At 39.4% G+C, this 14,117-nt stretch overlaps 1 protein-coding gene across 2 annotated transcripts in view; it reads right to left on the reverse strand.

The window, feature by feature from the left end:
• The window catches only part of prkcaa (protein kinase C, alpha, a), a 213,788-nt gene that overhangs the window by 71,480 nt on the left and 128,191 nt on the right, over positions 1–14,117 (reverse strand). For both annotated transcript variants that reach the window (XM_030061000.1, XM_030061008.1), the window contains 3 exons: positions 3,629–3,785; positions 3,028–3,162; positions 1,752–1,845 (listed from right to left, as the gene is read on the reverse strand). In XM_030061000.1, coding sequence (XP_029916860.1) covers positions 1,752–1,845; positions 3,028–3,162; positions 3,629–3,785 — 386 coding nt within the window. The remainder of the gene's footprint in view (positions 1–1,751; positions 1,846–3,027; positions 3,163–3,628; positions 3,786–14,117) is intronic.

The following is a 14,117-nucleotide window of genomic DNA, read 5'->3' on the forward strand; positions in this document are numbered from 1 at the left end:
TAGCACTTACTTGCTAGTTGAGGTAGCTCATCAAAGTGATGCAACATTATTTAAGATTTTAAAGGAAATACCAAAGCAGTGAAAAATGCATTCTTTGTAGCGCTTCACGGTTTTCACACAACCTTACGCAGACAGCGACACATCAGCCAAGCTGCTTGCAGTGAAAGCCACTGCTTGACATAAAGTTTGTTAACAACAAAAAACTCAACTTTAGGTTAACATCACTGGCTTTTTTTGGGCAACATCATAAAAGAGACTATTAAATTCTGAAAAGCAATAAAAAAAAAAGAAAAAGACAAGCTTTACACTACAACAAAGCAACCTAATGTTTGGACAAGAGCCAGTGAAATGAAAAATGAAATATCTAGTTTGTGAACTTTGTGAGCATCAAAGGTTTGACGCACCAGCTGGAAAAAAAAAAAAAAAAACTGTTATGCACTTTCAATCTTTTTAAATATTAAAAAAAAAAAAAAAAAAAAAAAATCAAACAAGCACAAAGGTACATTCAAAGATTGTGAATATGTGGATAATTAAATCCTAAATTAAAAAAGACAAAACCTTGGGCATCCAAGCAATCTGTCCACCTCTGGCCTTGTGTCAAATAACCAAATCTTTAAATAATGCAACAATGAAAAAAGCCCTCCGGGATGAAAATGCCTCTGTAGATCATAAGACACCGGTGCGCTTCCATTTCAAAGATGCTATCAGAAACTGTGACGTCCTGCTTTAATTCAGCACCTGGCTGGAATCTCTCTGATGTTAGAACAAAACCCTGCTTGCAGATTTCACATGGGGGAGAAAGCTGGCAGTGGGCACAACCTCTAAACGGAGGAGGTCTGTGAAAGATGCAGCCGTCACACTGTCACTTTTAATTTACCAGCATTATAGCCATGGACACAGTTCATATATTATTTCCAGATGCTGTTGGATGTGGTTGTTTTAGAGCTGAAGACAGCTCATCCGGCTCATAAGCAAACAGATCCATCTAGAGTGGATGAAAGGAGTTGTCAGGACTTAATTAAACGGGATTAATGAGGTTGCACCGAGTAGGAAAGACGTTGCCAGGTTTCAAGGGCTTAGCATGATAAGTGGTTCTAGTTACCAACCCGAGCATGAAAAATGTGCTAATAATAGATTCACCATATCATCACCGATGATGGCTCAAATCATCAATATACCAGGACTTTTCTCACACATTACCTGTCACAAGACTTTCTGACATAATCAAATGTGGACAAGAGGGAAAAAGTACTTTCATTGTATGGAGTTTATTTTGTACATTTATTGTTCAGGAAAGAAGAAAAAAGAAGACATGCAAAAGACAAATCGAGAGTCGTAAACAGAACGGGGGTAAAATGGAGAATTGCAAAAGCTAATGTGAAATGTTAAGGCTATACAGAAGAAAAAAAAAAAAAAAAGATTAGCATCAGATGATTGAACGTCTTGCTTTGCAATCCCAGTTTTATTGGCATTTGAAGAAGCTTAGAAAATGAGTTCCAACATTTCACAGTTATTTATGCATTTTTCAAATTTGCCATTTCAGAAAATTACACAATAAACTAAAACATTTTGGTCTACAATCCTATTTATTTTCAGGTTTTAATAAACATACAAAATAAACTCCATATTATTGAGCTAAAAGAAAGAGGACCAAAAGTTTCAGAATTGAGACACTGAAGACGTACAGCAGTTTGTGGCTCCGTCTTATAAATATGAGACAGTAGAAGAGCACAGTGATGTTTGATTCTCACCTCAAATTTCTGTCTCAGTTCTTCATTGCCATCATCTTCCTCTGGGATGGGCACGTTGTAGTACTCCCCCTCCTCCTGGCACAACATCTTATACCTAGGAAAACAGACAGCAAGAAGGGGTGGGGATGGAGGGGAGGGAGAAAACGAGATGGAGATGGATAGAGATAGAGATGACTGTTGACCACTGACATGAAAAATTATGCTCAATTATTGTGCTACCTTCCCTTCCTCTTTCCCCTCCATCTTGTCTTTCCCATCCACTGATTTATACCCAGTTTTCCAGGAGATGCAGCTCATTATTAACAAATAGTCACAATGGCTCCGGTGAATTTGTCACCGTCGCTGCTGCTGACACAAGTCATGGCACACACGGTGGACCTGGGTCGGACTGTCGTTTAAATAAATGACAAATGGAAAACTTTTGCACCCTTGGGACAAACCCACTGCTGCTCCGGTTCCAGGCAACCATCGATCAGCGCAAGGACAGCCACTGAATAAAGTCTGGACTGTAACTTGACCAAATGTTTATTTCAAAGGCTGGGGCGAGGTGGGAACCGAAGCTGTGAGTTGTGATTTATAATTTTTGCTGGCATGGGTGCAAAGAGGCAATAGCAATTAAGTTACAAAACTGCTGATAATTAACTGTTTTGTTTGTCTGTAGTCACAATCACTGCTGGTACTAGTAGCACTACTGCACCATTATTATTACATTATAATCTTATTGTTTAATCATTTCATAAAACAAATAGTTTTAGACTTGCATTTGAAAGTGTCATAAAATATCAGGTAGTGTTAACACCTTATTTAAATAATGATGATATGCCATAAAAAAAAAAACAGCCAACATAACAGTTCAATATTACTTATGTATTTCAACATTAATGCACTAAAAAAAATCACCATTTATGAGGGGAGCTATATTCCTTGGTGGCAGAGTAAGAATTACTATTATTTAATGATTTTTCATTAAAAATAAAATATGTATTGAACATTTGCATTGCTTTTTGCATAATTCAATGGTATATCTACCATTGTTTAATAAAAGCAATAAGCCATGAGAGGCGCAAGGCATATTCCTAACCATGCCTACACCATCTTAGCTGCATTAAAATCACTGGAGAGCCTCTAACTGATTTTTGCATTAATACTATAGAGAGTGGTGCTGGTGGTGATAGTTAATAACCCACTCTATAATCTCAAACAATACTCAAGGGTCAGTGAGTACATTCGGTTCATGGTTCTGTTCACCGACAGTGAGTAAGGAAGTGAGTTTTACCAGCCGCAGACAGGAGCCTTCATGAGCTCCGACACACCGAAGGAAAGGGACCCCATGAAGTCATTCCTGGTGGTCCGGTCCCAGTCCCACACCTCCACCGACAGCCTGCGGTCCTTGTCTGTTGGCTTCAGCTTGCTGTGCGGCACACATATGACACATGTTTACATGTTATTTACACCAGCTCAAACACAACAATACTTAAAGAGATGGTAAAATGTGTCATTTTACATTAGAATGATTTTTATTGTCTTTACATCATGAAAGTGTGAAGTATTTTCTATGCATAAATAAGTCTACATATGGATTTCTCCTGAGTCAAACAGATAGTTTTGATGGGGATTAAAAGCTGATTTTGCCAATAAGAATAGAGCAATCCAATCAGAACACAACTTCAGTTTTTATTTTTCCCGCTCCTGTTTGACTGACTCTTCAGCTATTCTCTGATAGGCTAAACAAACAATAGTGAGTAACAGCAACTGTTTGCTTGTTAAATCATCTTCTCATATAGTAAAATGTTACGTTGCGTTACAGTGAATAAAAAATACTGGGTGGACCAACTGCACTGTGGAGTAGTATGGGCGACAGCAGCTAATTCACTCACAAAGTAAAGGTCTCATTCCAGGTGGGGTTGAGACTGGAGCGGATGGTTTTGGTCTTCTGCTTGGTCTCATTTTTGGGGTCTGGTATGAGCTTGAGCTTGACATAAGGATCAGACAGGCCGTTGGGGTCCATGGGAATCAGGTTCCTGCCTTCACTCACTGAGGGACGACACAACAAAGACAAAAACATGTTACCTTGAGTACAGATGCACAGGGGAACTGCACACAACAATACACAGTGCTAAAAGTTTATTGTGGTTGTGAAAAAGCTATGGGTTTCTTCTATTTGCACAAAATAAAACAAAAAAATGTGCTTGCTCTCACTAGTGCTAAATGTCACAAACACCTCCAGCACGAAATAGATTTCTGGCTGGAAGCAATCCTTGCTTTTGTTCTAATTTATAGCACTATTGATAGCAAGCACATTTTGTTTTTGTTTTGTTTTTTTGTTTTTTTTTATCTTATACACTCTCCAACCTGTTCCACTTCATGTACTGAATTGTGATAATTTTATTAAAGCAAAACTGCATCCACAAAATGGATAATGGCTGGGGTGAATGCAAAGGAGAATAAGTACACAATAAAGGTAGAAGTCTATAAACAAAGATTTTTTCCATATACGGCATACCTTAAAAATATGGCTGCAGATCAATAATAACTTAGGGATGCTCCATGTGGGCAAAATCAATTAATCTTTGACCGAATACCTCAATGTCATGACCATAATACTGGTGCTTTCAAGATTTCACGATTTTATACAGTAATATACAATCATTAGTAAAGTGGATATTAGGACCGAGCAGATAAGAGCTAAATACTAGAACAGTCTAATAAGTTCTGAAAACTGCATACTTTTACTGTAATGAAACTTTTAAAACCAGGAAAGGACAACACTTATGTCCTATCACAATATTATGATATCCACAATCCAAGATGATATCTAGTGTCGATATAAAATTAGATTACATCGCTCAGCCCTAGTCAAGCACTCAGTTGTAAATGGCTAAATTAACACACAGGCTCGCAATTACACCAAAGGCTGCACTAATGATTCCCAGTTTTGTTATTAAAAATCATTTGAATCTGGGAAAACAGGTGCGCAATGCGTAACAACAGGTGAAAGTTGTTACAGTAAATGGCAGGTGTTCAAAATGAGACTGCGTTAACAGCCGGCGAACACTGTTTACAGCTCCGTGCCATATAGGTAGCAAAGGCCTGAAATGTTATGAGAATAGTGCGATCTCAGAGTGGAGGCTGTGCCATGTTTAAGTAGGGGCAGGCTCTCTTCCTCTGCTCCTGTATTTAGCTGTTCAGTAAACAAGGACACGCCAGGGACATTAGCACTCCATTAGTCCTCAAACATGGAGCGCAGCCAGACCTGAGCTACAGTACATCACATACACACACACACACACACACACACATATTGAGAAACAGGAGTGCACACACACCTACACACTAATGACTGCACACATACGCACATCTGAATATATGCACACAAAGTAATGTGTACATGTGCTGACAAATGACATCGTATGCACACCCACATATTTGTGCCCATACACCTAAACACACACATAAAAACACCAACACACACACACACACACACACACATATATATATATAGATATATATATATATATACACACACACACACCAATGCACACAGCATCCCCACAGGGACCGGGAGAATGTCCGTCTGCCTTGCCTGGCTAACTCTCGATACCCAGAGATACAAAAAAAAATTCTCCATGTGTTCCTGTCAGTCACATCCCGGTGGCTCCCAGAGTAGCAAAGATGATTAGTGACCTTTGACCTGCAAGTGAAAGCGCTAAGCCAACTGCAAGAGGTGAGTGCTAAGCTCTTTGTCTTGGTTAGGACTCTCTGAATGAGATATTGATAGGATTAGAGGGATACATGAACAAAGTCAATGAGGGATTCTCACCTCTGAGTCAACAGGGCACTGTTTGATAAGACAGGAGCAAACACTTTGACATTGTTTGCTTTTGTTCCCACTACCCGGGGTGAAGTTTGGGTTAGGAGAGTGTTGTAGAGGACACCCAACCACATGTACATACATGAAACAGGAAGCTTACTGGATTTCAGAGCTTCATAATCACACTCAGTGTCCACTTTATTAGGTCAACCTGGGCAATCTAATGCAGCATCCAGCATCAATTGCTTACATTGTGGAGAATGTAAACTTAATTCTATGTTTATTATTGAGGTTGTAGTTTGCAGAGGTCTTGTACTGGACTATATTATACTGAGAGGTGTTTCTAATTTTTTTGTCCTTCCTATTTCTATACAAAGAGGGGGACAGAATAGTGGAAACACCTCTCAAAGAAATGCAATCCAGTACAGCAGCACCAACTATGAGCTCAATGCCAAACACAGAATTGAATGAACACCTCTATTACTGTGACAAAAAGAAAACCTGAGCATTATAGGCATCAGGAAAGGAAATATAGGCATCAGAAAAGGAAACTTTATGGTGGAACAGCTGGATTGGATTGTATTAGACTGTGCAGGTGGACCTGATAAAGTGGCCACTGAGTGTGTGGTGCCAGTCATGCTTTGAATAATGAACCTGACCAATATGTGTACTTATAATGATGCAAACAGACTGATATCTAGCGGTGCTATAAATTAGTCTGTTGTTTGGTGTGCCAGTGAAAAAAAATGATGCTGTTCCTAACCTGTGTGCTCTAGAAGGTGAGGCCTGTGGGGCTGCTGCACAGTCTGCTGTGTTTATATGGAGTGTTTATGAAGGGTTTATAATGAGGTCATGAATTAGGCTGTAAACACTTTATCAATCATTAATGAAGATAAATGAGGTTATGACAGTTTTCATACATCAATGCAGGCTCAGAATGTGGTAAGATCAGGTTACTGCTGCCCTGCATCTATTCTGTTAAACCTCAGATCTTGCTGTCTTGCTTAGAATACTTCATCTACTCTTCAAAAGTCAGCCATGCTTACTATCTGCATTAATGTATGAAAACTGTGTTATAACTTGTTATTGCTGTGTGGATGCTCATCCAAATTTAGAGAGAGGACGTAAGACTGTGCTTTTATTGTGTATTCTAAATGTCTTAACTGAAACATTAAGTAAATATGCAGAGCTTTTTGTGTGTGTGGAAGCTTTTTGACTTTCTTACTTGACTTTCACAACGTAATAATGTCAGACTATGCTTTTTCTTTCTTCTTTTCTTTTTTTTAATCATACAAAATTATTTACAAACATAACTGACAAAACAGTTGCATTTAAAAGTATTAAATTAGACCATAAAAATATTAAGCCGTGTTTTTTAAGAATCACTGATTCAAAGTATCTCAGGCCAAAGTCAGAGCGATTCATAATCAGTGCATCGATGCCATGAATTGTTATTCCTTTAGTCTTACGCACATCTGTAGGCACAAATAACATTCTGTACATCTGAAATTAAATGCGTTTTAATGTAGGTGCCCTCTGTTACACAGTACGCTTGTAGCACAGTTGGTTATACTGATTTCTATGATGTATTTTCACATAGGTTCATTTTAAAAATCTGCACACTGAAAATAACACTCCATTGTCTCATCACATGCGCAAAATATCACTTGTCATCTTATTATGACACCTTCCTGATACCGAGTTTTAACCCTGTTTTGCACAATGCATGTCTCAACTGTCTCAGAGCTTACAAATCTTCCTCTGGCCCATCTCTTCCCCTTTACCTGAGCCTTTGTTTTCCAGCTGGTGGAACGATACAAAGACAGATTCAATATGTCAACTCAATAAGGGATCATAAATGTTATCATAATCTACACTTATGAAGCCTGTCTAGTTCATGGAAACAGCAGGTGGTGATGTTTTGTAGTGTGCATTCACTGTAGGATTGGTTGTAAAAGCCACCTCACTGGGATCGGGGTTAAACCAGCTGGTTGCTCGGCTCCTGCTGCAGCCTGACTATCAGATAAATTATAGGCCTGTGTTGACTATTAATAGCAGCAGGCTGACAGAGCGCTCAAAGATTTACAACGCTGCTTACATGGAGGATGCAGGGGATGTAATTTTACACTGTCTAGACGTCCATGAGACTAACAAGAAAATGATCACCGTTCACAGACAATCACAATCATTTTTAGCCGCTGTTAAAAGCACGATGGCCTCAGCTGTGCACGCTGTGAGATATCCCACACAGACCTCAAACCAGACCAGCACTTGATTTGCATGTACTTTTTGAGTGTGAATAAAGTAAGCTGTCCTTAGGCTTGTATTCAAAATGCAGTGACATTTTGCATTGATTCTGATTCATAACACAAACATATCAAGTTTCACATAACAAAATTACTTTATCGTGATGCAAAATGAGACATTCATGTTCAAACTTGTACATCTTCATTTAGCTCAACTGTTGCCATCTCAGCTCAGCACTCCTTCATGAGCAGTACTGGATTCAATAATAACTGGATTCAGAAACATAAAAGAGGTTAATAAAATGTGCACAGCACATTCAGAAATACTGACTCAGTCTTTATGTCCTCAGCCTTCGAGGGCCCATATAATCCTCCACTTGCAAGTGGAACTGTATGCCAATTTGCTGACTGAACTTCAGTTCCCAGTCACATGTTTTGTGTTTTGGTGGACTTTAAATGTGTGCTCCAGAAAGCTCCATCTCAGATTTTGAACTCATAGGCTGTAAAGGTCAAGTTTTGAATATTCAATATTATGTTGCCCAAAGAACATGTAGGCTTATGCATAGTCACAGCACCCAAATGACCTTTTCAGAAAGGCATTGGCTAACAATGGGACATTGTTCAGTGGCTGGTGTTGTGTGTCGAGGGTGTGCACGTGTTTGTGCGATTGCACATGTGTGTGTTTACGTGGCATTGTGGAACAGAATCCGCTGGTCAAGCTAGTTATGGGTAACATCATTTGCCTGCATAACAATAGGTCATTTTCATCTCGGTGAACCATGGCATCCGAGAATATTTGGTTCATGTAAAGCCATGACTGTGGCTTTAAGGAGAGTAATCAGTTGGCTGCTGGTACACTGGCAGCTGAAATGAACCCTAAACCGTACATGAAATGAACGTGGATGAGTTTAGAAGATAGAGGTTTGAGAATATCAAAGATAACGGCATGATAAATCAAACTTACCATCAATAATCAACCATTATGATGCTCTCTGGATAGTTACATTGCTCCTTTTAGCTGCATGTCAAAGCAGGTATTTTAATTCTCTTTCACCCAAGAAATATTAAGTCATATTGCCAGAATAAGCACTAAAATATTAGTAACTTTGCAGTACAATAACTGTAAATGGTACATAGGCTGAACTAGTACCCATTGAAGGTTTTTTGTTTTGCCCCGGTCAAAAGGTGATGTCCTTATTGACTAAAAACAAGACACCACTGAGTGAAGTTTTGTCCAGCCAGTACATTAGTTCAAAGTGTACTTCCTTTCACGGCCAGTAGGGGGAAATCTAGACTATCTAATGGAGCTTTACTGTCACTGTGCTTTTCCAATCACACAACTGTAATTATATGGCTTCACCTGCTCTAAACCACACAGCCAAGCTCCTCTCACCCGATGGGCTGGGGCGGGTGCCCCTGACAGTCAAAATGATCTGGATTTTTTTGGAAAAAATCCCTGGATAACGCCCAAGGTCGGAAAAGAGGTTGGAGAAACTGTCAAGCTGCCTTTTGTTGGCACTTCAGGGAAAATCTTAACCTGCAGCATTTAGCGAGCAGACATGAAAAAAAGCTCTCAGCGGCCTTTCTGCTAAGCTTCTGCCAGATTCAATTCTGTCTGTAAAAGTCTAGTGGAGTTTATCTGTAAAGTCTTTAATCACTGTTACAATCTCAGAGGGCTTCACAACGCCCACCTTAAGAGACAATACCTGGAAAGTTTAAGTTAAAGGTTAAATGAAAAAGCTCAATATTATAGCATTTAGTACATGTATTGCTCTGTAGTACGTGGTTATGTATCTGCCTGCATGTAAGTTTATTTCACTATAGAGTCCTTCAAGGACTTTATAGGACTTGGACTTGGACCTTCAAGCCACAGTTGCTTTGATGCGAGGTTGGAGATTGGGTGATTATTAAAAGTTGCTCCTTGTGACCTTGTGGAGAACGTTCTTCTCAAGTAGTTTTGAACTTTCTCACAAATGTGGGAACAAAGACATTTCTTAACAGTCTGAGATGGACCGCGTGCTTCATTTCATGCATGCAGTCATTTAAGACGCTCGTTTTGCTTGCAGTTTGTAGATCTGGTGCTGCAGACGTGATGCAGATCTCGACATGAATCTTAGGGCTCCTCATGCTTGCTCATCGGTCAAATCACCATCTGATGTGTCCTCAGCAGGCAAGCAGACTTCAAGGATCTTTATCTGTGATATGCCCTTGTCTTCTTTCATTTTGGAATTAAGCAAAGCATGTCATGGAAGAAACAAGAAGCGCAAAAATGCATACTGAGAAAAAGCTCTTGGCTTAGACAGAAACAGGAGCAACATATTTCAAATTATTGTGCCCCACCCAAAACTACCCCCAACGCTGGATGAATCAATCTCCCAGCCTAAAAAGAGGAGAAACACCCCGTCTCATGTGCATCACTTGCAGACAAAGGACTGATCAAAAATTAAAGATCCAGCTGAGATTTACTGAACTTTCTGAACTTGCTTATCAGTATGATTAGATTGTTTTATCTGATATCCCTTATTGGCTCTTGAATCCCATCCCCACTGAGGTTATTGCCTCATCTACTGGTGACTGTATGAGGTTTTACTCCTTTTTCTTGTTTAATCTGATGATATCGGATCTAACATCAATGCTCATATTTCTTTCTCTGGCATACTGTGTACTGGACCTTTTCGGCCTTTCTTCAGTTTTGGCAGATTTCACTGGTCATTTTGTTGCCGAAATTAGTTTGCTGCATGCCATTTAGAGATTTTTTTTACAGATACTATGATGCAGAAGCAATCTACTTGGATGTAAGTGGCTAAGCACATGCACAAATATTTTAGGCTGATAAATATCTGAATCTGGACTTGTAAAGTACATAGACCTCTCGAGCCTGAGCTGCTGCAGAAATAGATCACAGGCCTGCAAGGGAAATAAATCTGAAAGTTGCTTTTCATGTTTTGAAAAAAGACCTGCAGACCAAAATTTTCCTTCCTTAAGATATGCTCCTCTGCATGTGTGTTTCGCAAAACCTGAGTTATTGGCTGGAATACTACTTAAATGATGATGTAACTTTATGTAACTTGGTAGGAGAGATGTGGCTGCTTGACGCTTAGGAAGGAAAGACAGAACAGAAAGAAAGAACCAATGACAGAGAGATGTGCCAAACAAAATGAAGCAAAAGACAGAAGTCATGAGAGGCAGTGGAGCGAGTTTAAATGGTGTGAAGACTGTGTTGTGCTGAGAAGTGGGAGGTGAGGCAGGACAGCGGCGACAGACTGGGAATACCAATGACATGACTTCTGGGAGTCTGGCAGCAGAAATCACACAGCAACAAAGTTCAGCCTTTGTCTGGGAGCCTGACTGGCACACAGGAGGAGAAAGAGGTGGAAGACAGACAGATAAACAGAGAAAGAGACAATATGGCTGCACATATGCGAGATGAAGTGAAGGAAATATCGCTGCAGGCAGAGGTGGCAAGTAACAAAGTATTTGTACTTTGTTATTGTACTTAAGCAGATTTTTTTAGGTATCTGTACTTTACTTATTTATTTTTCTAACAACTTTTTACTTTTACTCCCTACATTTTCACACAAATACCTGCACTTTCTTCTCCTTACATTTTCAAAACAGACTCGTTACTTCAGTTTTAATACATTTGAGGGGAATTATGAATTATTTTTATTTAGCATTGCGTGTCTGCCCAGCATCAAGACTGATGTCAGCCTAAACAGATGGGACAATAACATATACAAAGGACGATCCCTTGGTGAATCTATCTGTGCGAATCACACACCACAGACATAACAAGATAAAACAGGCCAGAGAGGGAGACTCGACCATGGAGAAATGGGGTCTAATGAATTTTGATGTCCGTGATGAATTTTTTTTTTTTTCCCCTAAGATGGTGAAGTCATCAAGACCTAATTCATTTCTTTAATTCATTCTCTACAGCCTTTTCTTAATCTTAGCCATAACTGATTTATACTGAACACAAGCCTTAACCAATAGGAGACAATGGCCACTTAAATTACTTTGCCATCCTTGGGGGGGAAGAAAAAAAAAAAAAAAAAAAAAAAATTGGCGTCTGTGACAGGGAGAACTAGTAGTGACATGCAAAAATGTGAACCAGCCAGCAGAGCAGATTCGGAGCAGCAATAAACAGGAAAAGCTGGTTGTCGAAAAAATGGTTGTATAAATGTCCCTCAGGCGGCTACTTTTTTACTTTTATACTGATACATTTCAGAGCCTGTACATTTTACTTGCACTTGAGTAAAGAAGAAGGAGCACTACTTTTATGAGAGTCTTTCATTACCCAAGTAACTGTACTTTTGTCTGAGTAAAGAAAATGTGCACTTTCACCACTTCTGGCTGCAGGAGATGATTCAGGGCGAGGATGACGACATCATTCTGCCATTATTCTGCCTCTGTTGTTTGTGAAGGTGATGATGAGTCTAGTCCTGATGATTAGAATAGCATAGACCTTGTAAAGTCCTTCAAAACATGCGTTTATAAAGAAAGGCTATATAAGTAAACTTAACAAATATTTTTCATTGTTATTAAATAGCCAAAGTTATCAGAATTCAGGAAATAATGTCTCTGAATTTAAAAACGTTCTGAGGGAGAGGCTCCCCAGGCTCCTTGCTTTGATTTTGAATTTAAATTTTTCGATGTATTTAAGGTTGTCAAGTATCATCCAAGTAAGTGTTTATTTTGTGATATATTATCAGCAGTTTATCTCATTCTCTTGCATGTAAGAAGAAGACCAGTGTTAGACCAGTGTTAGCTTGAGTGTAGACATTAAATCATTCCTATGTGCAAAAGTATCTCATGTCATCCATTCCTTGGTCATTACGAGGCTTTGATCCACCTAAAAAAACACAAGTAACACAATGCCTTTTTCATTCTCAGCTGACATTAGATAAGGTCAACCATATTTGCGGTCCACCTCCCTGGGTCAACACAGCCCGTAGACTTTAAACCTTCAGCTTCGCTCGGCACCCGCCCTGTCTGTGTGCCTCTGCGCTCCTTTGAAAACCCACCCTGCAAAGACTTTGCACACAAGCAGGACTGTTTGCTCTGTAATGTAATGTTACATGGAAATCCTTTCTGACAGGAAATATTTCAGAAAATTCTTCTCGCCGAGTTCCTTAGTCTAGTCTAGAGTTAGAGCTGAGTTTAAGCCTTAATGAGATAATTTTAGCTATTTCTAATGCAAAACCTGTAACATCTTGCTACTAGTGGACGCTGGTGCCTAAATCATTAGGCAACTGCCATCACATTTTTACTACACTGAAACTTTTTTAAAATTTTAGAATTTCAGAAAAATAAATTTGTGATTACCAAGGGTGATATCTGCACGCTGCATGCTGATAAAGTTAACATTTATTTTTGGATTCCTTTCTCCCTCCACTTTTAATGATACCCATTGTGCCTTCTGGGCACTTCCATGGAAACAACTGCCACTTTGGCCTGCTGTCCCACAGTCACTGGCTGCAAAAACTGCAACAGGGAACTGTGCAAACTCTCCCTTCAGAAGCGCTTCCATCTCGTCCAAGTCTGCAAACGGTGTGTTTACAACTGTAACTTTTATTTACATGTGGGCTACATCAGACCATGTTCACTGTGTTGGTTGTTTCTCTCTCCTGCATTTAATCTAACTGGAAGAGGACTGTGTCTTGTCCTGCAGCTGACACTCCCTGAGTGTGTGATTTTGAGTGTGTACTCGTCTCCAGTGTCTGTGATGTGCAATGTTTCAAACTGATGAAACAATTCTCCATCTATCTAGGCTATGGCACGGAAAAATGCAAATCCATTTGCCAAAAAAAGGCTGTATAAACTGCATAAAGCTGTCCTACCATATTAATGGTTCTGATGTTTTGATATTTGCTCCCACCTAAAACAGCTCTGTTGTTCTGTGACAATTCTATTGAATAATCCTCCTTGGAATTTTAAAAATAGACCCCTTAAAATGCACAAGAGCATTAAAATTGAGCTTCTGATGCAAACTTTTCCCTGAAAACTATCCAGTAACTCTCTGTTTTTCCCTCCCAGCTGGCTGCTCCGTTTTCAAAGCAGATTCAAAATTAAATCTTCACTTGGCGATTTCATAACCATGACAATCCTGAAACTAATTGTTCTTTGTAGAGACTCTCTGAGAAGTAATGATATATATTAGCACAATCTCATGTTGCTGTTTTCAAACCTCCTCCATCTCCTCTCCAGTGCATTTTGTTATTGTTTTTGCCAAAATTCGTGCTGGATTCAAGCTCCTCCCGCCCCTGACAAATCACGACGGTGAAACCCATGAAGCCAGTGAACACA

Source organism: Myripristis murdjan, chromosome 1, assembly GCF_902150065.1.
Source record: "Myripristis murdjan chromosome 1, fMyrMur1.1, whole genome shotgun sequence".
Classification (NCBI taxonomy): Eukaryota; Metazoa; Chordata; class Actinopteri; order Holocentriformes; family Holocentridae; genus Myripristis; species Myripristis murdjan.